Source organism: Sebastes umbrosus, chromosome 23, assembly GCF_015220745.1.
Source record: "Sebastes umbrosus isolate fSebUmb1 chromosome 23, fSebUmb1.pri, whole genome shotgun sequence".
NCBI lineage: Eukaryota > Metazoa > Chordata > Actinopteri > Perciformes > Sebastidae > Sebastes > Sebastes umbrosus.
This window is the reverse complement of record NC_051291.1, coordinates 18,273,040-18,300,576: the sequence shown is the minus strand read 5'-3', so window position 1 is coordinate 18,300,576 and position 27,537 is coordinate 18,273,040. Positions and strand designations below refer to the sequence as shown.

Below are 27,537 nucleotides of genomic sequence, written 5' to 3'. Positions count from 1 at the left end.
TCATCCCGCTAATCCCACATAGCTGTGGTTCACCTTGGGGTAATCTGTGTGAAGGTGCAGTCGGACCAATGATCAGAGCATCCCTCTGAGCTCCATCAAAAATCCGGAGTTGACTGACATGAAATATCATGTTTGATCTGATGTGTACTGTCAGCAGGACACAGCCTGATCCACATCCACATTTGCATACACACAGAAACCCCCGAGGGAGGCATAGTCGAAAATGAAAAGCAAGATAAAACACCCGTCCCCATACTGTAGTTCCTTGATATTTTCCTAAAAATAGCAAATTCAGTAATGTCGTCGCCTGCCACCGCTCATCTCCCGTTTTGATCTTCCTTCAAAGACTCTTTTTGCGTGGCGTCGACTGCTGCAGGATATACCAATTTACACGGCTGTGAGGTGCTTTGTTTGAGTGGTGTGACACAAGCAGGAGAGTGAGAAGCGTGCATAGTCTTTTTCCCAGTATGATAAATCTGGCATCGCTAGTCTACACGCGGTGGCTTTGTTGAACCGTTTAAAAAAAAAAAAAAAAGTGATATCCCATTTACTGTAATCTCACTTGGTTACAGCTTCACTGCCAAACAGAATGTAGCAAGTACACTTCACTGTCACCGTTGTGGAGCGTCTGAGCAGCCTTTGTGTTCGCTTCCTCATCACAGCTTCAAGCCGGAGGTTTGTGTGAGGAGTCCTAAATGAATGAGATCACACAGAAGAAATCCCTCTCCAACCGGTGTTACTCATATCAGGAGGCCTCAGTCCTCTGCGTTGGGTGGAAGATATGCACTGGTCAATATTAGACGTCTCCCAGGCATCCTATAGGTCCATACTCTCCACTGTTTGCCCTCCGTTGTCAACAGTCCCCTTTGTTCCTCACACTCTCATTTCCACATTTCCATTTCTCATTGCCCTCCACTCATTTTCACCACTCTACATCTGTCTCCCATCTTTGTCTTTCCCTTCGCCTTCCCTTTGTCTTGATCCTTCAGATAAGAAAGATGGTCTCCAGGGTGCTGCTGGCTGCATGGGCATTTTTTTCCAACGTGTTTCTGACAATGTCACGTCACCGATGGCCTCGGTTAAGCACTCTGGGTGTTATTCTGCTCGACATCCTCCATGGTGATGCCACGGTCACAGCCTCTCAGGTCTCCATAGCAATATCAGTCACCATCAGGTTTTTGTGAGAGATGGAGAACTGATAAACAAGTACAATGACAACTGAGTCTCATCCAATTTGTCTTTACGTTATTTTCTCACATAAGTGTCTTTATCGCCGCCCGTTGCCACCTTTCCCCCCCATCTGCTCTCTAACACCGATTGTCTCGATCGTTTACATCTGTTGTCCGTATATTCACAATGCCCTCAAGGCCAAACACTGCTGTGTGTTTCATTATGATGGCTGAATTAGCATTAGGTGCACTGTTTACATTAACCCTTTAAGCCCTTGGGCTGTTGTTGTCGAGTTTCATATTCTTCTGCGATAATTGCAGTAAGGCTGCATTGGCATTTCTGCTAAGGTATGCGTTGGGAAAGTCCCATAATTTATAAGAGAAATGCACATTTTTCAGGTCTATATTACTCACATGCCCATACGTTCCATTGACATAGTTATTAGTTGCTGTAATCATTCTTCCTCTCCATACTGGCAGTGAACAGATCCCTTCCTAACCAGTGTAAGAGATGAGGGACAAAATCCACAGTCCTCTTTTCATGATAAAAAAATGCTTCTTTAAGTCAAATAAAGTTCAAATGACTACAGAAGTCAGAATTATTCAGATGAAGTGGGAATCTTTCAGTTTAGTATAAAGAGCCCCCCTTTCTGTTTGCCAGGACAGTGTTTCCCTGCTTAGTTTCAGCATCACAAATAGTAATTTTCTAATAAAAAGACTCGTAACTTTGGAAGATACTTAATTACTTCATTTGGTCACCCAAACCAAACTCTTCAGACTCCGCTCCAGCTCCGCTCCAGCTCTGCTCTAACTAACTTTGTTTGACGCCATGCCAAACTAGCCGCTAGGCAGGTATTATGCAAATGTGTTACTTGGTGACATCACCACGTTACGGTAGAAAAGGCGGGACTTCAAGCAAGGTGTTTCAGACAGTTCAGGAGCAGTATTTCTGTTGGGGAGAGTAACTCCCTTTGCCCTGGACTTTGGGATTTGTAACTTTGCAGACCTTTTACATGCACAAAAATAAATATATAATGCACTAAAGGAAAGGGAAAAAGCACAAAAGCATAATAGGTTCTCTTTAACAGCAGATAGTTTACTTGTCATAGTAGGAAAAGTACAGGTTTTGCAAATAACATTAACAATGTCGCTGTTATATTCAATTGTCCCAGTGAGCCAGTATGCACAATGCCAGGAATCTGAAGCAGCCATCATTAATTTCATTTACACCAGTGCTTTTTCATACTGTGACTGACATGTCAACATGTCTTTCATGAAAAAGGCCTATTGTCAGATTTATCTGGATAATAATATGTGTACCAAAATATTTTTATAATACAAGTAACCAGCCTGCAGAAACCCTGCATTAACATGTAAATCAAACTCCACAGCAGGCCTATCTCTCACTTTAATGGAACGGAGAGTCATATGGCGAGGTATTTCATCTGCATTGATGGTGGCCAAAACTGCCTGTCTTTTTCAGTCGGCTTACAAATCTTCTTCTGTTCCTTCGCCCTGTTGCTCCAGACCTCCCACTCTCCTGTTTTCTCATCCCTGTCATTCTCAAGTTTCATCTCCCTCTCGCTTTCATATACACTCCCTCTGTCGGGGCCGTAAAATGACTCTTGATGATTGGATCCAATCCCCAGAGAGCTCCCACACACCTGGACACTTTTCACAATATGCTCCCCTGAAAGCTTAGCAGAGGATCAGCAGCAGAGGAATGCTACTTCCTACCGTTCCATAATCTTGATTTATCTATCTCGCTCTTTACCATCTCTCTGTGTGTGTGCGCGACATTCTTGATGACTCCATCGTGTGCATTGTGTGTTGTCGAGTGGGAACAGTGGGGATGGGAGGTTTGTCCCTTTAACCTCTGGTGAGGAAGAAAAAAAAAAACTTTCAGGGGGGCAGTAAATCTCTCTGATTAAACCCAGCTCCCTCTGACTCCTCTTTTTGTGGACTGTGTGTGTTGTCTGTCATCTGAAGGATGCTCACACACTGTTAAAATTAAAAAAAAACTTCAAATAGCCATGGTAACCAACCCCCCCTCCCTCTCTGTCTCTGTGTCCAACTCACACACATTACAAGGGAATGTGTGGGTTTGAACTCTTCGGTTGAGACTTCAAAAGCAGCTGTAAAGGCCATCCTCACACAGGCTTGTGCCATTTTTAAATCTAGCCTTACCTCAGGAAAGATCATGCTATTTATGACATTTTAAACTTTTGTTTGCCATTCGTGTGGACACTCTAAACTGTGAACTGTGCTCCTCTTTTGTGGGGTACCCCAGGGGTCTATTCTGGGGTCCCCTTTTATTAACTATATACATGCTACCCCTGGGGCAAATCATGAATATACATAATATTGATTTTCATTGCAGCTATATATCCTGATTATATCCTGAGCGTGGTACCACCAATGTGAAGCGACCACCATCAATCCAATTTTAATATCCACATGCCGGGGGGGGGGGGATTTTGTAAATGACGAATGTTTATGACACATTGGGCCTCATGCAGCAACATTCTCTTCAATTGCTCTTATATTTTCTCTTAATTTCCGGTTAAGAGAAAAAATAAGAGAAGTCACCTCCATATGGACCAAATGTTCTTAACCATCCAAATGTGCTCTTAGGTGTGCTGAATGATGAATCCCACTTGATCATAAATTGGAGGCGTGTGGTCGATTGTTTATTAGCATAGGTAATGCCCCCTAAACACTATAAGGACTTAGATAAGTTAAGAATATATAAGGATAGATAAAGATCCATTTAGATCTAAGTTTTAGTTTTTTTCTTAATTGGGATCAATGGACCAATAGTATCTATTTAGCCCACAAATTCAATAAACCAATCATTATAATTACTCTAAAACACATAATAATCTCAATTTGATTATAAAATATTCATGCGTTTTTTATGTTCCTCAAATTTAACACTTTTATTTCCTTGCGTTGGACAAACAATTTGTTGACTGTTAAAACAAGATGTTTTTTTCTTGTCTTGGTAAAAGTGCTCTCCAAAAAAACATTGATGAATCCCAGAAATAAATGGGTACGAACAAAATAAGAACAAATTGTGGATACTAACAAAAATAGAGAACGTTTGTTTGTATATGGCTTCCTACATGAGGCCCATCGACAAGGTACACTAAACCCAATCTGGCAACCATCTTAATTAGGTCATTTGTCATGTTCTGTGATTGTCAGTCCATGTAGACAGATGTATATGAGCACAGAACACACACACACACACACACACACAGGGTAATAAATAACCCCAAGGCCTATACACCAAAATCTCGTCACACACAGATGGTATGTCTGATACACCTTCAGGCTGCAGACAAACAGTCGTCGCCGTCCAGGTGCCACTTCTTCCACAGCTGACTGATCGTAATGTACTTTATATCTTGTTGCTTGGCAATGTGACAAACTTTTTTTCCCTTTCCTTGAAACTGAAAGCCACTTGCAAATGCCTTCCACCTCTTCCCTTTGTTGGAGATGCTCTATATTTGTTTAAAGAAGCAAATGTGCTGCTTTTGTGTTTTTTTGCTGTTTGCACTGGCCGGCTCCGGGGCAACTGGTGTCTGGAACGCGTTCTCAAGAGTGAGAAAGTCTCCACTTCTTTCATGGCAGCCTGGGCACTGCAATGGCTTTAAGGCAATACAGACATTTCTACAGTGTTTTTTCCTCTGTCATTAGTGGGAGAGAGTGGGCAGAGAAATGAGGACGGATCCATTTGGATGGCAGCTTACACCTGCTTTTATTTTGGAGAGTTACATGGCTCCAACTGTACAATTAACAAAAGGATGGCTGTTTTAAAGCAATTTCCCTTAACAATGGTTGCAGTGAAACCATGAAAGTTAAAGTAGACAGCAGTGAAGAAAATCCTGTTGCATATATTGTTATCAGTGTCTCTGCTAATTCCAGTAATATCGAGGCTTCATTTATATTTGATTGTGAATTTCAAGCATATTTTTCTTCCTTATAAATGGATATCAAGAATGGAATTAGGGCTGTAGCTAACGATTATTTTCTTTGTCGATTCGTTGTTTGGTCAATAAAATGTCATAAAATGATGGTGAAAAATGTTGATCAGTGTTTCCCAAAGCCCACGATGACGTCCTCAGATGTCTTGTTTTGTCCTCAACTCAAAGATAATCAGTTTACTGTCATAGAGGAGAAATAAACCAGAAAATATTCACATTTACGAAGCTGGAATCAGAGAATTTTTGCTTTTTTTCTTTAAAAAATGACAACCGATTATAAGAAAATAGTTTGCGATTAATTTAATATTTGATAACTATTTGAATAATTGTTGCAGCTCTACTTGGAATTACATTTTGGTTACTAATATTTCAAATTTTTGATGATGTGTATTAACCCCCTTATGGGGAGGTGACATAGGGGTTGTTTTAATTTACCAGTTTGTGTGTGTTTTAATATTGTGCGCTGGATCAGATGAAGGTAGAGGTGGGTGTGGAGGCCAGGCAGTCAGGGCGTGTGTTAAATGTGTTTTTTGGGCAGCTGCTGTTTATCGCTGGTTGCCGAGGCCCCTCAGGGATAACGGCACACACACGCGTGCACCCACATTTCTATTCATGCCTTGGGTCAGTTATTCTATCACAGTCTGCAACCCCCCCCTTTATGTACCACACACACACACGTAAACATTCAGACACATGCAGCGTCCTGGTTCCCAGTGGATCCATAAACTCTGGCAACTAATTGAAACAGGAGATAGATAAATCAGAGTAGTATTGCAGCGGGCTTTTTGGAGACGTAGTGATCACACTGTAGTTGGTTTCAGGACATTCAGAGAAACACTGGTCTTTACCTCCAGGGGGATGGTTTAGTATTCACAGAGCTTAATTTCACATTCACAGTGTTGTCATAGAAATATTTTAGTTCCTCGCTGAAGACGAAGTGAACGAATCAGATCTATTTTTTGCTTCATGAATTCATCTGAAGGCTTAAACTGATTCAGAACATTTACTTTATACTGTAGAATACTTTAAGGCTCATCAGGTTGCTCCTCTCTTGTCCTGGTTGGTAAATAATGCCAATAAAGTTTGTTCAAAATAGAGTCAGTGTGCTAGAATCAATGCATTTCACAGTGGCTGTGTCCCAAATCGCATGCTTTGCACTACATACCCAGTATGTGCACTATTGTTTAACTCACCTTTGTATGATAAAAAGCAGTGTGTATCTTTTCGGACGCACTGAGCAGTAATTTACGTTCCTGAAAGCCTCCGTGCCATTTAGAGACGTGTAACCATGGTAACCTGTGCCAACCTCATGTGACCAAACGATGATTAATGAACCAATGAAGTCTAAACTAATTCAAAAACTAAATTACACTTAGCAAAGCGAAATCTTATACTTAAATTGAGGCATCATTGATGTTACAGAGCTGTCCGACCACGTCTGTTATGAACTTTGTCATCATTACCGCATTGCATTGTGGGATATTTATGCCAGCGTAGTGTCCAGTGTTTGCATACTGTAATATTTCACCGGACATAGTATACGATTCACGTACTATTGGTTTCATACTAAGGTTTCGGACATACTAAAATATCTCACGTACTGGTTTAGTGTACTAAATAGCATGTTAGTATGAAATTTTGGATGCAACCACAGTACTCCTGTACATCAAAATCAATTAAACAGAATGCACAAAACACAATATTTGTCTATCAATTCTACAGACCTTTAATGCATGGCGTCTCTCCTGTAGTGAGAGTGCCTGCTAATCAGTTACATACAGCCTTATAAAGTAGAAGAGAATCATCAAACACCTCTCTGTGCCAGGTGTCAACATCCTCCACCACAGGGGATGTAAACAACAGGAAATCTAACACACAGGTGAACTGATAACACTGAATCCTCTCCCATGCTCTGCAGGGTTATAAATGCTTCTTAAAGACTGCAAAAACTGAAGATTACATTTCATACAGATGACATGCATATAAACCTTTAATTCCACAATTTCCATTACACTCACTAATTATCACTTACACAATAATTAACACAAAAATCCAAGTGTAAACACAACAATTTGTGGTTTTACGTTTGACTTCCTGGAGTATTGTTGTCACCATTAGTTTGCTAGGCAACCAGCGGAGACTTTTTTTATTTTGAAAATTCTTATTATTCCTTTCTTTCAAACACAGCATAACAAACATAACAAAACATAACACCAGTGCCATAATACAAAAAAATGATATCTTACATTTAACATTTAATATGTACATACATATACACACATACACATCGCCTCCCACTCCCACACAGAGACAGGTCCAGCCTTCCTCCCACCCCTAGAGGTAAAGTTACAGAAAAAATAAAATACCACAATAATATAATTCATGGTAGAAGGATAGAAACCTTAAATAAATAAATAGATAAATGAATTAATTAATTAAATGTAGGAGAAAGCAGAGACTTTTTGAAGTCACTGCTCCTGGCCAAGAACTAATCCAGCACATAACCCCCCATAAAACAGTAAATTCTTGTCTTCACACTTTGTTTTTTTGTACAGATTAAACAAACAAGACATAATGTGTTTATTGAAGAGCTGTTTGGTTGATTTTGTGAGATCTGGTCAGAGCTAGGCTAGCTGTTTCCAGTCTTTATTCGAGGCTAAGCTAACCATTCCTCCCTGTAGCGTGTAGTATGGTATCAATTTTATCATATAACCGTCTGCAAGAAAGTGATTAAGCATATTTCCCCAAAAAGTCAAACTATTCCTTTAAAAAGGGGAATAGCATTCTTTGTTGTCATATGGTCCGTCTCTCTTTTCGTCTCCATGACGATGTGCCGGTGCTTGGTGTCAGGCCTGTTAGCTTTTCTCTCCTGCCACCTCCCCAGCTCTCTTCTCCTCTCCTCTCCTCTCTTTTCTGCATCTCTCTCCGCCCCCTCTCCCTCTTGCGCTGTGATGATGAAGCGCTTTTAGATTTGCCCGTTAATAATGCATGTTTCTGATTCCCTCTCGCCCTTCATTTTTTCATGTGTTCTCTCTCTCTCTCTCTCTCTCTCTCCTTCTCTCACTTTCTCTTTCTCCCCTCATCCTCACTCTGCCTCTCCTGCCGGGGTTTTTCTGATGTCACGGTGCGTCCCTGTCTCCGTTCATTAACATCTCCCTCTTTTTCTCCACCCTCATCTGTCTCTGCCCTCTCTGGTCTCAGATCAGCTCATTTCAGTTCAGTCCGGGTTACTAAATTCATTCAATTCAACTTGTTTCAGGTAAACTCACTTTGGTTTGATTCCAATTTGTAAGTTAGACATGACAAATAATCCTCCTTTTCCTGTCTGCCTCCCTCCTTCTACATCCTTCTGTTTCCATGGTAACGGGTCGTGGCTTGGGGTTGGGTTGGGTCGCTGGCGTTCCTCCAATCTCCTCTCTCTCTCTCTGTGTGTGACAGCAGCTCCTCACCCTTGTCATCGCGGTGGAGTTCAAAGACCCCCTTCCTCATCTTTTTACATTACACGACGAGTTCAAACAGCTCGACCCTCGGCTCATTAATGGCTACTCCCATAATCCACCGGTCTTTCTCCTCTGAGCTAACTACAGTTTTAATGGATCCACGTCTAAATGGACCGCCGCTCCTTTTGTCTGTCACATTTGTTTTGCTAATGCGAGATGAATGGAGAGTCCCTCCGGAGATTATGATAATGCATTCACGGTCACGACGGGAAGCCCCCGTTTGCGGGAGGTGGGGGGGGCACTGTGTCATTCGTGTGTGTCCCCTCGCTGGAGGTAAAAGTAATAAAAATGACTGGAGACATTTTGGTTGATTGAAGGGGCCTCGTGTTCAGCAAGACACAGTCATTTACTGGGTATTCCCCGGAGAGCTGGGAGGATGTGTATTCATGTATTCATGTAGCGTTGTATGTGTGTGTGTGTGTGTGTGTGTGTGTGTGTGTGAGACACTGGCCCGTATTAATGAATGGATTCAAGTCTTTGACAACCAAATATGTCCCTTTGTCTCAATTATATTGTGTTGTTACTGCATTTTGGCTGCAGCCGAGGACTTCTGTTCAGTGCTCGTTCACGTCCCGACGTGGATAATGTGAGGACGCCGCTCCAAATTTGCATGAATGTAAGCTGTGCAGGACTTTGGCTGAGTATTTCTTTGCCAAATGAGATGTAATGAAAACACCGGTGCAACATAATATCACCGTAGACAAGGCAGTAGCATCGTTTTTATAATCATATATTGTGTGCATTATAGAACTGGTTCGTCCAACAGGAATGGGTTTTCTAATTTTGGCCCCATTAATGACTGATGTCCTTTTCATTGTTGCAGGTTTGAACCACCTCCTGAAGACAGACGGCGGCTGAGATTAAATCCTCACAGGTAAGTCAGATATTACACATGAATAATATACTTTCTCTGCTTTACTTTTGTATCCATTATTTGGCTCTTGGTGTCATGTGATGTTGTTCTTCTCTGCTCCTACGTGGGTGAATCAGCGTTTCTCTGGAACACCCAGACCTCCTCCTGTTCTAGATTTTGATCACATTTTTTTTGCTAATGGCATGTCTGGCCTTGTGTCTCAGTGATATGGGCTGTTGTTCAGTATCACCCTGAGTGGATTACTGCACTGTTGCTTGGATTTATATGTGCACTAAATGGATGCACATTATATAGTGTGGCTGTCACTGACAGCACTACAAACATTTCTGTTTGGAAGTGTCCTGGAAAAGGCATTTTATCAGTTTTTCCAAACCACGGCTGTATTTTGGTTAGCATGGGTGAAAAGAGCTGAGTGTTGAGGCGTGTCTTTTGCTGGCAGTGACTGATTTGCAGTCCTGGCTGTGCCCTCTTGGTATCTGCAGGTACGAACCCAGCAAAAAACAGGAGCTTGACGCCTGTTGCAACCTCCATGTGGGCTGTGGTTTAAGTATGTTGTTTAGGTTTGTTTTTTTTGTGTGTGATAAAAGTGAAATATCTACATTTATACTTGGGCTGTGAATCGATTAGAATGTTTAATTAATTGCATGATTGATCGTAAATGAATCGCACATGTTTTATCTGTTCAAAATGTACCTTAAAGGGAAATTTGTCAAGTATTTAATACTCTTATCAACATGGGAGTGGGCACATATTGCTTGCTTTATGCAAATTTCTGTATATATTTGTTATTGGAAATTAATTCCCAACACAAAACAATGACAAATACTGTCCAGAAACCCTCACAGGTACTGCATTCAGCATAACAACATATGCTCAAATCATAACATGGTAAACTGCAGCCCAACAGGCAACAACAGCTGTCAGTGTGTCAGTGTGCTGACTTGACTATGACTTGCCCCAAAACTGCATGTGATTATCATAAAGTGGGCATATCTGTAAAGGGGAGACTCGTGGGTACCCATAGAACCCATTTTCATTCACATATCTTGAGGTCAGAGGTCAAGGGACCCCTTTGAAAATGGCCATGCCAGTTTTTTCTCGCCAGAATTTAGCACAAGTTTGGAGCGTTATTTAACCTTTCGCGATAAGCTAGTATGACATGGTTGGAACTGATGGATTCCTTATGTTTTTCTAGTTTCATATGATGCCAGTATCTTTAAAACTGAGCCCGATAAAACCTCTGAAATATTGATTGTGTAAATTCATTATAAAAAATTTGTGGTGTTAAACGCATTATTATCGCGTTAACTTTGACAGCCCTACTTTATACTGATGCAGAAATGAACTCATAAAGGTAGTGAAAGAATAATAGTGATGTGTTGGTTGTGGTGTCAGGCTGTTCTGTTAGTGGAAGAGTTTAAACCAAACTTTAATTCAGCCAACACGCTCTTTTTTTAGAATACAATGACATGTAAACATGCAAAAAAAGCCTTGAGCCTAAAAACAACAATATGTCCACACCCAGAGAGGTGAGACGAGGATACGAATACCCAGCATGTATTTGGACGAGGACTTCGTTTGAATTCGACTAGAGCCACATGTCCTGGCGTCACCTGCTGCTTCACCTACTGACACATGACACACTCGTGCACATACTGTACACACCACACACGAACAGAGAACAGGGAAACAGTGCACAAATTCTATTTAATTCTATATTCAGGTTATAATACATGAAATAAAACTGTAAATTGTTCATCTATTTCTGGGAAAAAAGATATGGTCAATTTCCAATAGTGCAAAAATAGACCTCAAGGATACACACAATACATTTTGATGAGTAACACTGACTGTAAACTTTTTGTTTTTTCTGAAAAAGAAAACTCTTTAGATAACAGGCCTATAGTACACAGCATGCTGCATCTGCCTTGTGGAAAACCCATAAAACATATTTGTCAGTAGGGAGCCGTGGATGTCTTAGTAAGTAGAGCAGGCGCTGCTGCAGCACAGTATTACATAACACACCACTACAATGTTTCCACCTCCCGTTACTATACCACCGCTACCTGAATAGCCCCCACGAGAGCACTCCACTATATTGCACTGATCCATAATTTTAACAGTGAGTCATTATCACAGCAGCGTATTTTACTGAAAAGCCTGTTTGAATTCAGTTATTTGTAGGTTGCGGTGATGGATCTCCTCTTCCTCATACTCGCTCTTTGCCCTCCCACAGCATCCCCTCTCCTCCTCCTCCTCCTCCACCCCTCTCTATATGAGTAATCCTGATGAACAGATGGATGGAGTAGAAAAAAAAAAGGGGCATGCCAGCTTGTTGCGCTGCCATAACGTGTCAATCAATCCCCTCCCCCCCGCTCTCACCTCCTGCCCGCGATCCCATCCCATCATGCACTTTTTCTCTCCTATCAACATTTCAGCCTGATCTACCCGTGTCCTTTATCATTATAGCATTATATTTGCTCCAGCTAGCCCTGATGGTGTTGTTGCCAGTCCATTGATCAGTCTGACCATCTGTCTTACCTTTAACCACTATACCGACAACTACTGGTCAGATTGGCATACAATTTACTGTGCACTTTCATGCACCCCACACAAAACACAATATTACCAATTTTGACACTTCATGAGGAAAAACTTTACATTTTTAGCCCTACAACAGGCCCTAAAAATAGTAACATCATCATCAGTATGCCGAGCGTCCCATACACTGCTTTTGTAGGGTGTGATGAAGCCACCACAAACACGGTCTTCAGAGCTTGATCATGGCCTAGTAAAAATGGAAAAGACGTATAGGAACATCATCCATAAATGTATTAACAATCCAGGCCTGAAGGACACACACAAACACACAGTAACTCACGTCATAGTAAAGCCACTAAAGTCACGCACCAAGGCCACGTGCATCTATCTGCTCATCAATACCTTTTACCTAGCGGTAGGAATACCAATGAGACTTGGCTGGTTTACAAGCCCAGCTGGATTTATGTGGCCACGTTCACACTGTCACACTGAATTAGAATGAGGGCCAACTATTGATTTTAGGGGCTTTTATCCTTTTTAATTTGCATGGTTTAGCCCGTCAGCTACTAGTTTTTTTATGTGTATTATACGTCACTGCTGAACATTATGTAAAACTATGGCTGTCAATCGACTGAAATATTTAATCACGATTAATCGCATATTTTTTTTATCTGTTCAAAATGTACATTAAAAAGGGACATTTTACAAGTATTTAATTCTCTTATCAACGTGGGAGTGGGCAAATGTGATTGCTTTATGCAAATATATGTATATATATTTATTTATTATTGGAAATCAACACAAGAAATATGTTCAAATCTTAACATGGCTAACTGCAGCCCAACAGGCAACAACAGCTGTGAGTGTGTCAGTGTGCTGACTTGACTATGACTTGCCCCAAAACTGCATGTGATTATCATAAAGTGGGCATGTCCGTAAAGGGGAGACTCGTGGGTACCCATAGAACCCATTTTCATTCACATATCTTGAGGTCAGAGGTCAAGGGACCCCTTTGAAAAAGGCCATGCCAGTTTTTTCTCGCCAAATATAACGCAAGTTTGGAGCAATATTTAGCCTCCTTTGCAACAAGCTAGTGTGAGATGGTTGGTACCAATGGATTCCTTATGTTTTCTAGTTTCGTACGATACCAGTATCTTCACTATAGCTTTAAAACTGACCTCGCTACAACCTCGGAAATATCGATTGCGTTAATGCGTTAATTGAATTAGAGGCGTTAAAATGAATTTGCGTTATTATCGCGTTAACTTTGATAGCCCTATCTAAACCATATTGTACTATATTCTGAGATACTAAGTTATTAGACAGATTTCTGTGTTATTACAGCCATTGGTTTCTGTTCAATCATGCTTCGCATTTTATAACCAAGTGATTTTGCAGGTGAGTTAACGCCTTAATGTGGATCTGGACTGGATCACTGGACGTGTACTGTTACGTCCATATCTCAGTTTCCACTAAAAAGAATGTATGGCTATATAGACTAGAAAAGGATGGGACACCAGATTCAGTTTGTAATTTCAATTTCATATATACACACCCAAAATTGTACACAATACATGCACACATATAGCCTGCTCTGGCTGAGCCCACGGCTTTTGACGAGATGACCTTAGACAGGCGAGACATGCGCTCACAAACACACTCACACACACACACACACACACACACACACACACACACTCATTCGCACATGGGCACACGCCCAACACCCAGCCAAGCCCCCGGCAGCCAACAAACCGGTCCATACGCCTGGCAAAATGTGTGCAATCGTCCAAATATCACAGCGATATAATTGGATGTCAGATGAAGCAAATTTTAATGGCAGCTATCAGTAATGGCTTTTGAGGGGTTACACATGGTTGAGTCCAGCGCTTTGTTTTACTGAGCAATTATCATTTTTCAAAGCCATTCCAGCTGCACAATTTACAGTGATTTGAATTTATATTGAATTTTCATTATATATTTTAAATACATACACAATCCTTTGTATTTTTAGTTTAGAAGTAGATTTCTTCTTTTATCATTTTGTCAAAGCAGGTGTTCATTTTTTTCACAAGATGAACACGGCAGTTTGTGTTAACAATGCAGGTGTGACACCTTCTAAAGGTGATCTACCCTTCCCAGTTTTCACCTTTTCAGAGAGGATCACTATGTTACCTCAATGTGCCCGGAGCAAAGCTGTTAAGATTCAATTCGTGGAATGAAAGGCGGGGCTGCTCACGTTCCCTGAATAGGAAAAAGGGAAAAAAGGGCAACAGGAAATGACAATAAGATACTTCTAAGGCTATTCATATCAGGGGTTTAAGAGTGCTGGGGGAAGCATGGGAACTCGGTGCAGCAGGGTTAAGTTATGGGAGGAGGGCTCAGCAGATCATCTTTGGTTGTCACCATTACCAGAGAATCTAGTCTGTGTAGTTCTATATTTCACTGTTAACCCTTTGGCTCTGCCATAGAAATGGTCCACCAGTGCCAGCATTGGTATTTTTGATGTCATTTCTTAAAGTATCTTCAAATGCTTCATATCACTAAAACCTGTACAACCTACGCTAAAAGGTTACGTCAGTCAAAAAACTATGATAATTGATAAAAGTATTGAAATTGTCAAATTAACAAAATAGAAAAACCTGACGTTTTTCCATAAAATGTTTCTAAAGAAACACACAAAACATATTGAGCCAAACGATTTCTCAATGTAGAAACATGAACAAAATATTTCATAACACACCATAAGTTATTTGAACTACACACATTTTTTAGGCGTTTCGATTGTTACGTTACGCACGTCGGGTTGTTTAATGATGTCATCAGAAACCTTAGCTTTCTGCTGCAAAAAGAATGAATGCTCTCGCTATTATGGTTTTTATTTTAGATCGATTTAAAACAGGATCATGCAAACAACGATCTCCCGCATCCGCCTATGGGAGGTCTGTTTTTAAATGGTTAAAGCCATATTATAACACACAATGACATTACACAAATAATTTTTTTTCAGTTCCACTGTGTTCGTTCTCTCCAAGATACAAGTATGTTGCTGTGGTATCCAGTCATATCATATGTGTCCTTGAGCGAGAAGCACAAGCTTTACCTTCTCTTTTATTGTACATAACCTTGGTTAAGAACTTAAGCTAAATGTGAAAATTGGTCAAATGTAGATGTACATTTGTGTTTTGAGACTGTACATCAAACCATACCCTTAGCACACCCCAAGTTTTATAACTATACTTAAATTAAGAATTTGGGGTTCACGTATGCAGATGACACTGCCCCTTGTCTGTAGTGAATCTTATTTTTTGGACAAAGCAGAATTAGGGCTGTGTATTGGCGAGAATCTGGCGATACGATACGTATCACGATACAGGGGTTATGATTCAGTATATCTCGATTTTTAAAAATCGAATTTTAGGAAAACTGTCATAGTATAAAGAACACATTGTGATATCCATAAAATCTGAGTAAAAAAAGTTTACTTTTTTATGCAGTCAGAACAGTGTGATCTGCATTGCATTAATCACACTCCCTGTAACATCCAGCATCAGAGCATGTAAAGTATTAACTAAAAATCTATAGAGTTTTTGAGAATCGATACAGTAACATAATATAGCGATATTCTATATTTTCAATATTTTCTTACATCCTTAAGCAGAATTGGTTAGAAAACTGGTTAAAAAACAAAACTTTCCCACTATATATATATATATGTGCATTTTCTTTTCTGTCATTACTGCAGTAAAGAACTACACCCTCTTGAACTGTGGGCATATTTTTCATTCCCGGAGGCGTCACCTTGTGCCCTGGATCACCCCTGCCGTTTCAGCGTTATCCCAGTGGTAAACAACATGAAGGACAATAGCACCCACGGGGTGGTTGTAGAGGTGTGGATGGTGAGGGGTGGGTGGGGGGAGCATGCTGACCATCAGCACTTCACAAAGCCTCAGAGAAAAGCAGGCGCTGGGGGATTCTGCGGATGGTGCTAGAAAAACTGACCCCAAAAAAGGGAAGGCCTGGCTCTGTGTGTATGTGTGTGTGTGTACACGTGCAAAAAGAGGCTGAGATGGTTTGTTCTGATTAGGTGGCTGTGTGTGATCCGGTTTGGGGGCTATTGGAGACAAAGAGGCTGCCAGTTCTGTCCTTTCACTGCAAAAGAAGTGGTGTTAGTGTAGTGAAAGCTCCTCTTACAATAACTTCCACTGTAGCGGACAGCTTCCGATGAAGTCAGCAGTTAAATCATGACGTCTCTCTCTTAAATGGAGCTGTTGTAACTCGTAACTGGAGAGCTGCTGGTTCCAATCCTGACATGGAAACGTGGCTGAAGTGAGCAACGGTAAAACTTCTTACTGGCTTACAAGAATATACCGGTCATATTTCAGGCGAGAGTGTCTGTAATTCTTGTGTTGTTGTAAAATTGTACAAGTTAAACATATAATATCTTGCCTTGGTAAAATAGGAATCAAATGTACAAACTGATTTGACTGCACATTCGCACGAAAAGGCGTATGAATGCCACGATAATATGTAAGGTGTTTAGTGTGTGATAAGTAGGGATGTCACGGTACCAGAAATCTAGTAGTCTCTAGTAGTCTTTGGGGTGGTTTGCTAAATTGAAAGTATTTCTTCCTTTGGAAAGAAAAGTACGATGGCACCGTTACTGCACCGCATACTGTTTTTTTGCGAATCTATTATTACTACTTGTAAATCCGCCTCGAACACAAAGTACTTCCATACCCGACTCTTGCTATTTGTTTTCTCAACGAGTTGAGGCGGAGGTAGCGCTGCAGCAGCAGCAATCTTTCATGTCTCGCGCTGTTGTTTTTTTCCGTGCTGTTACGGCGCTCTTCTTCTTCCTTCATTTCACGGCAGATGAGAACACTTGTAAGCGTATACTGCCCCCATTAGATCCGGAAGAATCGCATCTCCAATTACCTCCGCTCCGGTACCAAATGACCTTTACAGGCATTGTTCGGTACCGAAGAATACGAGTACCGTCACATTTTTAGAATTTTGGTACCGAGTTGGTACCGCAGTATCGGTTCTCGTGACATCTCTAGTGATAAGTATGACTTTCTGGATTTCCGTGTGTCAGTTGTATGACGCGTGGGATGTCTGTGTAATGCCGAGGTATTTATACGCCTTCCCGTGAGACCGGGTTGGATCTCTGGACCTATTTGGTGCATTCTGTGTGAACATTTCCTTGGAAATAAAACCAGTAATGCAAGTATGCCGTTACCTCATCCTCACTCAACGTTATTGTCTTTTTTTTTTTACAATAAACTCCACACCTCACCTCTGTATTCCTAAGTGTCAAGTGTTTTTTTTTTAGCAGAAAATACACCTTTCAACGCGCCCTGCATAGCTCCACTCTCCATCTGACACAGAGTGCTTTATTCCCATCCCTCATATAATGTCTCTCCTTACCTTCCGTAAGGTAAGGACAGTGTAACATTATCCACCTATTGTCTGCAGCATAAATGTGCTTTAGTAAATAATACTTAACTCAGTAAAAAGGTATGAAACATGAATAGCAGCCCTTCTATCAAGACGTATTAGTGAGGCAGTGCTACCCCTTGTTTTCCTTTTTGATCAAAAATTCCAGTCAAGGCTTTTTTGCCCCTAAGAAGTAGGGCCGTTTTCTCACCTTACAATGGGCTTTGTTCGTGGCAGACCGCTCGCTTGATGGGGGTTTGTCAAGGAGGGAGAGAGAAAGAAGAGATAAGGGGAAGGAGAGACAGAGCAGCCGGCCAATAAAGTTATCAAATTGACAGATACAGAGGCTGAGAGCAGGTTGAAGTTTTCTACCCTGGGTCAGCCCTTTCTTCACGTGTTTACACAGAGGACTGCTGGTATGTCAGCATGTCTTTGTGTCTCTCCTGGTGTTGAATACATCTCTTGTCTCGTACCCACCGGCATTGTTACATTTTGCATTCTTCCTCAACAGACACTGGCAGTGTGTTCAACCCCCTAACCGTGGCCTGTGTCTTATAAAAGTGATATATTAATTATGGGGCTGTCAATCAATTGAAATATTTAATCACAGATTTGTTATATGTTCAAAATGTACCTTAAAAGAGAGATTTGTCAAGGATTTAATACTCTTATCAACATGGGAGTGGGAAAATATGCTTGCTTTATGCAAATGTATGTATATATTTATTATTGTAAATCAATTAACAACACAAAACAATGACAAATATTGTCCAGAAACCCTCACAGGTACTGCATTTAGCATAAGAAAATATGCTCAAATCATAACATGACAAACTGCAGCCCAACAGGCAACAACAGCTGTCAGTGTGTCAGTGTGCTGACTTGACTATGACTTGCCCCAAACTGCATGTGATTATCATAAAGTGGGCATGTCTGTAAAGGGGAGACTCGTGGGTACCCATAGAACCCATTTTCATTCACATATCTAGAGGTCAGAGATCAAGGGACCCCTTTGAAAATGGCCATGCCAGTATGACATGGTTGCAATAGATTCCTTAGATTTTTTTCTAGTTTCATGTGATATCAGTATCTTCATCCTAGCTTTAAAACTGAGCCCGTTACAACCTCCGAACGATTGATTTTGTTAATGCGGTAAAGAAATTATTGGCGTTAAAACTAATTAATGCGTTATCACGTTAACTTTTACTTTGTCAATATGTGGATCACGTGACTTCTTGTATGTGAAAGGGGTCGCTGATAGTGATGAGCTCACCGAAGTATCACTGGACTCTACCGTTCCACTAAGCTCTACGGAGTTTTATTATTTTATTTTTGACCCGCAACTTCTGGAGAGAGTTTTGGTTCAGTCTCACAGCTCTCATCAACTTAATATTCGGCAACAGCAGGACACGACAAAGCTCTAATGCAGTTAAAGTTAGCGACTACCTGGTGACCATAGTGGAGCATTTAGCAGCTAAAGAGACAGATATTTACCAGAGGAAATGGTGGGGACCAAAATCAGAGCTAAAAGAAAGCTTTAAAGAATTAGTTTACCAAATATATCAGTCATCCACAGTCGATCTGTTCACTCTCTAAAAGATAGCAGCATCAAGGGCTTATGCTACCTACACTAAAACAATATAAGGGAATATGTCCTGCTGGACACAAGCACCTATACTTTTCACACATGGTTGCAGGATTGGTTTGCAAAATACTGCGATAAAGTTCTCACCTCAGGCGTTGGTCGCACAAAGACGTTTGTTCAGTGGTCTGTACTGTTCGTGTATTTGCTTACAGGATGTTGTTGTTGTTTTTCCCACTATCTGTTTAGTTTCAGGGAGTTTTTGATTCAACCACTGGTAATATTTCCATTTAGTTTTTGTCACAGTTTTAAGGGTGTTTTTAAAGCAGATGCACATTCCCCCGAAAAAAAATATAAAAGTCTGCTCTCTTAAATGTCAGCAGTGATGTAGCGGTTACGCTGGCTTCACATTTAGGCTACAGTCTCCCTCCGTGTGTTTGTGGGGCCTCTCATGGCTCACAGCTCCTATTCTAGTGACCTGGTTACTGGAGACACTCAGACTGGAGTCTGGTTAGTGTGTTATGATGCATCATGTGTTGGATGTCTACCCAAAGGAGTGAAGTTTCAGCCCGCAAAGAAAATACAACTGATGTTGAATTTAATTTCACGCCAGACTGCAAGTTGTAAACGATCATTGTGGCATCAGCGCGTTTATGTACTAATAGTAATCCGTGTGTGTACCGAGCTACAGATGAGTGAGCATCAGATCCAGTCCGGTCAGGCTGGAAGCGGTCCGACTCCGAAGTCTGTTGTCTTAGAAATATCTCTGTCACTGTGATCTGATGTGACTGCAGATGACTGTGTTTTAACTACCCCTCCCTTCCTAATTCCCTCCCTGCCTCCCTTTGCCTCCCCCCCTCATCTGTGTCGTCAGGCTGTCATGCCTCAGTGTCTCTCGGTGTGACTGAAGGCTGCGGAGTGACCAACTTAGCACGTTGCTTCAGGGCTTGCGAACTGAGAGTGCAGGAAGACTGTTGGGTATGTGTCAGCAGGCTTCACGTCACTCTTTGTTGTTGAGAATTGTTGGCCCTGGTTATATATTGAGTATGCAGTAGTCAACGTCTGTTCTCATATCTACTGACTGAAGATATCTAGTGACTACTTTTATTCAGGGTCATTTCATTGAAGGAGTAAATAATAGTTCAATGTCGGGGTCAAAGTACGACGGAGTATTAGGGCCACATTGAGGGGAAAAAATAAATCGGAGATTTCGAGAAAAAAGTCGTAGCATTATGAGAATAAAGTCATAAAATTATAAAGTAGTAATTTTATGTGTTACTTTAGAGGGGAAATAGAGCAGCTGTGTGAAAATGAGGAACATTGAGCATCTTGTGAAGTTATACTTTAGTATATGTTTCACAAATAACGAAATACTTAATCTTTTGGCGTATCAGGACCTTGAAAAGATTGTGGAAGAAACGGCGTTTATTTCAAAGAAAAAAACACTGACTTGGAGGAAACTGCCTCTTTTTGTGACACTTTTTTTCTCGTACCGTTACAACTTTTTCTGTCGTTACGTTATGACTTTATTCTCGTAATATTACAACTTTTTTTTCCTTCAATGTGGCCCTATTACTCCGTCGTATTAAAGACACTGAACATAACACAAATGGCTTAATGGACATGTTGTGTTCAACCTGTCATTAGATGAACTCTCCAACAAATCAGCATGTTACCAAAGTGGTTCAAGAATGGAGTTGCAGTGTAGAAAACGCAACACATTGCTCATACTGGGGTCAATGGGAATAATCCCGCATTGTGGGATAAAATATGCTTATTTGCATTCTTGCCGAAAGTTAGAGGAGAAGATAGATGTAATGTGCTGCAACCGGCTCTAGGTTGGCTTGGAAAGGTCTGGGTGAAGGTGGCGCCTTACGGCACCCTTCGCCTGGACTTCGCCACTGAGTGCTCGCTGATCCCTCTTTCCCCGCGGAGAGGGACGGGACTGACCTCAGTGCGAAGATGTCGGCAAACCCCCCGACCCGTCTTGAAACACAGATCCGTTTCATTTACCATGCTTTGTGGGTGTGATCATCACTGTTGATATTTATACTCTCTTAATTTAGCTCTCAAAGTGCACCACATTGATGCTTTTACATTTTCTTTCTAAATGCACGATGTTTCCAAAGTCAGTGAGTAGATGTGTTAAATGATCGTGATCCCAATATTGACCAAAATAATCGTGGTTATGATTTTTGCCATAATCGAGCAGCCCCTACCAAGGGTAACAAAATGAGAGAACATCTATCTTCTCACCTAACTTTCGTCAAGAAAGCTAATTATCTTCTCAAAATGTCACATTATAACAGGATGCAATTTTTCCAACTTTTAAATGTAAAGAGCAGCTGTGCGCATGCGATTAAAAAGGGAATGTTGGTTAAATTGAAAATGAACATCGTGTTTCAATGTTCACTGTGCAGTAAATCATTTTAAAGTACTGACCGTTTAAATCCACAGCCATTTAGTTTCAATAGCTCCTTATTAAGCGTTGAGTGCTGAGCTCAGGCCACATGCACAAAGCAAAAGAAGGGAATAGATCCAGGTTACTGAAAGTGTGTCGGGACAGAAGGTGGATTAATTCCGAAGCGTATAGCTGCTGCTGTGTGACCTCACCACTGAATTACATTTTCATAAGCACTTATATAATGGCCGTGCGGTGCAGCTTTATGGCTTTCTGTACGGGAGTGAGTAACATTGACTCATCCATTAATGAAGACCTCTTAGGATATGGTTGCAGACTCACTGTTGAGCTTGAAAAGGGGGAGACCGGGCATCATTTGGGAGAATGTGTGAGGATAAGGTTTTGGGATGTAGGATTGGCTGGTGGACGTCTGCCATTATCATCCATTAAAATGTCCTTTTGAAACTTCCTGTTCACTCGTGGAAATGTAACACCGAGACCACAATTAGCACTTTCAGTTTGAGGAAGCAGACAACACTGCATGGGTGGCAAAAAAAATATTAATGACAGAGTGGAATAGAGGGAGGAAGACAGGAAGTGAAAGAAAGAAAGAGACAAGGATAGAGTGATGAAGATGGGAAGGCAGAGCTGGAGGGCGACTCTTTGACCTCTGGGGCTTTGACCAGTGAGTCAGAGAAGAGCGGGAACGAGGAGGATGAGAGATGACCTGCCCACGAGCCAGAGAGTCATCCCACTCATCCTTCATTTGAGTCCTCCGTCATCATCTTTGTTTTTTTTTTTTAGTCTGACCTGTGCGGAAATGAGCAATGGGAAATGATTATTACTCACTTAACTCAAGGATGAATGTTAGGCTGTATGTGTGTGCTTCTGTGGGAGCCGGAGAAATGTCTTACAACCACACAGCACATCCTCTTGGTATCGCCTTAATTTACTCAACAGGCTTCAAAAACACTTTGTAGCACGGTGCACGGTCAAACAAGTATGAAAGTGTGTTCGTCTTCTTCACTTAAAAAAGGTCAATAGTGCAGTTTTATGCTGCACGATCATGTAAATCAAAGGCTGTGAGGAATTTTCCAACGTGAACGTCTAAGCAATTTATGCCAGTTAACACTCGGTGACATTCTAGCTGTTGAAATATGTTGACATTTGCACATGGCAGCTTGTTTTTTATGTGTGTGTCTGTTTTGCGTTTGTGCCCGTGCTCGGGGAGTCATCTGTGTTGTCTACAGATTTTTTTTTTTTTTTACCCCCGGGCAGTTAATCTCTCTGCCTCTCTGGAGATGTGACCCGGGTCAGACATAAAAAAAACAGACACACATTATATTTTATTTCCATGTTGGGGGATTTTTTTTTACAGAAGTAATTACTTTATATACAAGTAGAAGATACATAAAATACAAGAAACAGAAATACACGCATTAGCATTGTTGCAGAGTGTTTGATGAGTTTGGTACAAAGGCTAGAAACGGGGAAACGGCTAAACTGTTAACACACGGCTGACATACGTTATGTCTTGTTCGTTCAATTTGTACAAAAAACGAAGAGTAATGTAGAGCTGCAACGATTAATCTTTCATTTTTTCATGCAAAAATGGCAGAAAATGCTGTATTCAGCCTCTCAAATGTGGAGATGTCCTGCTTTTCTCTGTTTAATATCATATTAAACTGAATATCTTTGGGTTTTGGACTGATAAAAAAACAAGACATTTAAAACATTATCTTGGTCTTTGAGAAACTAGGATGAACATTTTTCACTATTTCTGACATTTTAACAGCAGAAAAGAGTAATCGATTAATTTAGAAAATAATCAGCAGATTAATTGATAATGAAAATCGTTAGTTGCAGCCCTGTAGCGGTCTCAACTCTTCGCCAGAAAGCGAATAGGGCGCATTCCCCAAAAATAAAAATCAACACAGTTTCCTTTAATAGTAGGAACCATCTGAGGGAATGTCTACTTTAAAACAAAACTTGATCATTAAGCTCTACCTATGATAACAGGCTATTCACATATATATCACATATTAATGCTGACATGCTAAGAAAAGAGCAGAGCAGTCAACTGCAGCATTTTTATGTATATTTGACTCTAATTTTTCAGAATTCAAGTTTGATATAATAGTGGGAAAGTCGCCACATATGGAGGACGGATCCTGCCAAAATCAAAAATAAATAAATAAAAGGGAAGAGTAGAAAGGGGAATTAATACAAAGAAGCAAATTTAAACAGAAATATAAATTTATCACATTTTAGTAAATCAATATTTTTGGTACATTGAATGGCATATTTATTTATCGAGTAATTCATTTTTATTTTGGCAGGTTCCGTCCTCCATAGCCATAGACACCAGATACTAAATAATAAAGTTTATTGGAATGTTAAAAATAAGAGGATGTCGACTGACATACTACAGATATTTTTTAATATTCTCAAATATTCATACAAGCCTCAAAAATCCAGAATTGATCGAGCCCTATACTTTAAAAAGGAGAAGACCAGTAAAACCAGTAATTGATGCAGCATTTCATTTTTCACCCGTCCCGTCACAATCTTCCCTCAGGCTACAGAATTTCTCTTTCCCTCCCATCCTCTAATGTTTTGAACGTCTGCTTCATTTTTACCCATTTGTACATTCTATTCATCAATCATCCATCTCCCCCTTCTCTTCCCTTTTGTCACTCATTACCTTTTTAAACAAAAGTCCCACTTATAAGCAGGTGAAGGAGCTTCTCTGTCTCTCTCTCTCTCTCTGGGAGAAAATGGCCAGAGGTCCGGCACAGTTTAATGTGTGTCGCTGTGGGGGGAGGCCATTTCTGCTGCAGCAGCATGGAGCATTATTATAATTAATCTGAAGATGGGCTATTACATTTGCATGATATCACATTGCCTTTTTTTCACAATGAGATTAGAAGATTTAGCATGCATGGCCGGCATTTAATGCATTCCGTTGTGCTTCTCTCTCTCTCTCTCTCACTGTTGTCTTCCCTCTCGATTAACTAGTGAGAGTAATATCCAATCGGACGTGTCGGCGTAATTAGCTGTGTCCCGGGGTTGTATTAGCTCACACACTCTGCCTAGCTCAGCTAGATGGCATCTGATACACTACTTTCTGTGTGTGTGTTCATTACCGCTCTCTCCCTATGTCATCAGACATGCTTCCTCTCCAGCAGAGTAGACACGTCACAGGCCTGAAATCCAACAGAGAGCTTGATAGTTTCACCTTCAAACGCCTCTGAAGACTTCAACCCCCCGTGTATTTGTGTATGTGTGTGTGTGTGTGTGCTCTCTGCCTGTGTGTCCACATGTGTTTATGTGTCTACAATACATGTGATGCATGTGCTAGTCATGAATAATGACGACGTCAGGGTGGACTGGGCCATTTTACCCGACAGCAGCACGCTGCTCCACCTCGAAATCCATCTCTGCTCTGCTGACAGGAGTTACTGTCACCCCCGTGGCTACTGTGATTCAACTCAGGCTCACGTCTTTCAACAAATCACTTAGACTAGCGCTGATAATGAATGTCTAGTCTTTGTCAAAGCATGAAAAATGCGCTATTGTGTGTAGAAGACGGACACATTGATCAAAAACATGGAGTATCTTGATGCCATCGGTGCAGTGATGGAATACATTTTGCTAATAAATTAATGTTGGCTAATGCACATGTAACACACTGCAAGACAAAGCACATAAAAGGGGAAAACACACACATACACTGCTCCCCATGGTGCAGTTTACAATATCCCATTAATGCTATCATGGCTCTGTGTGTTTGTGACAGCTGTACTGTACGTATCGATCTGGGTCTCTTTCTTATGGACCACGCGTCAGAAGCTATAGAGCTCATGGCTCGTGGTTCCTGCCCTCACGTGTAACCCAACATACTTTATTTGACACACTGACAAAGATGCTCTGTGGTGCGTTTGTGCATGCATGTGCCGATCCGTGTGCAGCTATATCTTGCTGAGCAGAGTTGCGATTGTTCCGGCCGAGTGCACTCACGTGCCATATGTTTACAGGCAAACACGTGGTGGACAGGGGGGGCATCTCAGCAGTGCACATCTCGTCTTGAGAACGATGCATGTTGAAGACAGCTAGCAGTCTGGAGTCTGTGTCTTATTTGTAGAATATAGGGCCGACGAGTGCGGGATGCTTCAGTTGTTTAAGTTACGAGGACTGGAATCAAGTTTGTTTGGACTTTTCCTCTTGGCAAAGTCTTTACGTTGGCAAGCTATCCGACGGACGAGTCCACTTGTGATCCGTGACTTACACGACCTAGTTTGGATGTTGACCTTTTGAGAGTGTCCGTGAAGTTGCGGCAAAGTAAACTTTCCATTGTGACTCAGACTAAATATTCTGTAGTGTGTACCCACACATCTTTCATTTTTATGGACTGATCTTGTACACATTTTGCGAGTTGGTGGTCATGTCGTCTAAATAACTCCATTAAAGGTGCTAAATTTGATACCCAGAGCATTACTATAGCAGCAAACAACTATTTGTTATATAAAGATATAGAGGAGTAATGTCTACCTGAGCAGAGAATGAAGTCACTCTCCCTCTGTGTGTGCGTTGTAATCCGAGCTTCTTCTTGTTCTTTATTGACATAACCGGGCTGGCCGTGCGTACTTTTAGTGCATGTTTGTGCATGTGAGCGTGCCCCACTGGATAGCTCACAGCCGCCGCTCTGCACTGCTCTCATACGGCGGTTACAGCTGATGACGTTGTCCCGGCCGACGGCGTTACTGCTGAAGCGTAGCCCCCACCCTCCAGTTCCCCCTCAGGTAAACACTGTTAACTGTCAGCACTTTTGCTGTTGTTTGCACCTAGGGTAACCATATTTTCAAATAACCAAACCGGGAATTGTACACTTAAGTGCACCGCATGCTCATGCACAAGCACGTAATATAGCCATAGGTGCTGTCATCAGGATGGCTAACTTGGTGCACCTGTGGCGCATTTGAGCACATTATCATGACGGCTTATTTCACCGCCTTTAATCACAAGGCTCTCCCCCATCATGACACACTGATAGTTTGGGAGTCCCGTAGAGAGTTTTCCTCAGATGAAACTTATTATTGTCTGGGACTATGGAATTATTTTTCAACTTTTTCAAGTTTTGATCCCGAACAATCTCTCATCACATCACATTGCTCCGCTCGCAAAGCCACACATCTACCTGTAGGCTATTATAAATAAAAATGTGGAGCTCAGATGTACATTTTGGCCAGGACGGAGACACCGGGTGAAAGACGGACAGGAGCCGACGGTCCTGAGGGAGTTATAAGCGGAGCGAAATGTTTGAAGTGTTTCACAATTTTTCGCCCATACGCCTGTTGATGCGCAGAAGGAACTGTGTAGAATAATTAATCAGTCTGATTCTGGTTGCACAAAATGTAACTGGCAGATCTGCCATATATCTGTGTTTTACAGATTTTGTCAGGACTCAGGACACCTAGTTTGAAACCGGGACATCCCGGACAAACCGGGACGTCTGGTCAGCGTATTTGCACCGTTAGCGCTGTTGGCAACGAGCCGCCGAGCTCACCGTTGCCATGTTGAGAGCCGTTGAGAGGCAATAGAAATGCTCCCAATCCCGTATTTAGCCCCTTTAAATAAAACCAAAACATACCATTTTACCGTGTGGTAATCTGTTCTTTTTTTTTTTTTTTACCTCACTATAGTGTGGATTCAGACTTTGTCACTCCATTGACCGCCCTGATCGTGTCGTTGAACCTGGACAAAAGGTTTCCATCGTGACACACCCGAACCATGGACAGGAACAGGAAGCGGGTGCAGGGCTTCGGAGCTGTGCTATTGACACTCTTGTGTCACATGACCTCAGCGCTGGAAGTGCCTCTCGATCGTAAGTGTTGTCTTTATCAATATCAACATTTACTGTGATTACCACAAATAGTGAATTCTGAAAACTTTTTCCACCCCCAACTATTCCGCTTTCATCAACACTTCAAGCTCTATGGAGAACTGTAATGGAAATTCCACTTAACACTTCCACATTGCGGG

General features: G+C 41.3%; 1 protein-coding gene across 13 annotated transcripts in view; it reads left to right on the top strand.

Annotated features, from left to right (window-relative positions):
* Positions 1-27,537, top strand: part of nrcama (neuronal cell adhesion molecule a) — a 76,276-nt gene that overhangs the window by 18,691 nt on the left and 30,048 nt on the right. For 12 of the 13 annotated variants that reach the window (XM_037760543.1, XM_037760549.1, XM_037760541.1 and 9 more), the window contains exons 2-3: positions 9,482-9,532; positions 27,198-27,379. In XM_037760543.1, coding sequence (XP_037616471.1) covers positions 27,286-27,379 — 94 coding nt within the window. In that variant the 5' untranslated portion in view covers positions 9,482-9,532; positions 27,198-27,285. Of the gene's footprint in view, positions 1-9,084; positions 9,275-9,481; positions 9,533-27,197; positions 27,380-27,537 lie in introns of those variants that run through there. The other variant, XM_037760539.1, reaches the window with a different exon arrangement.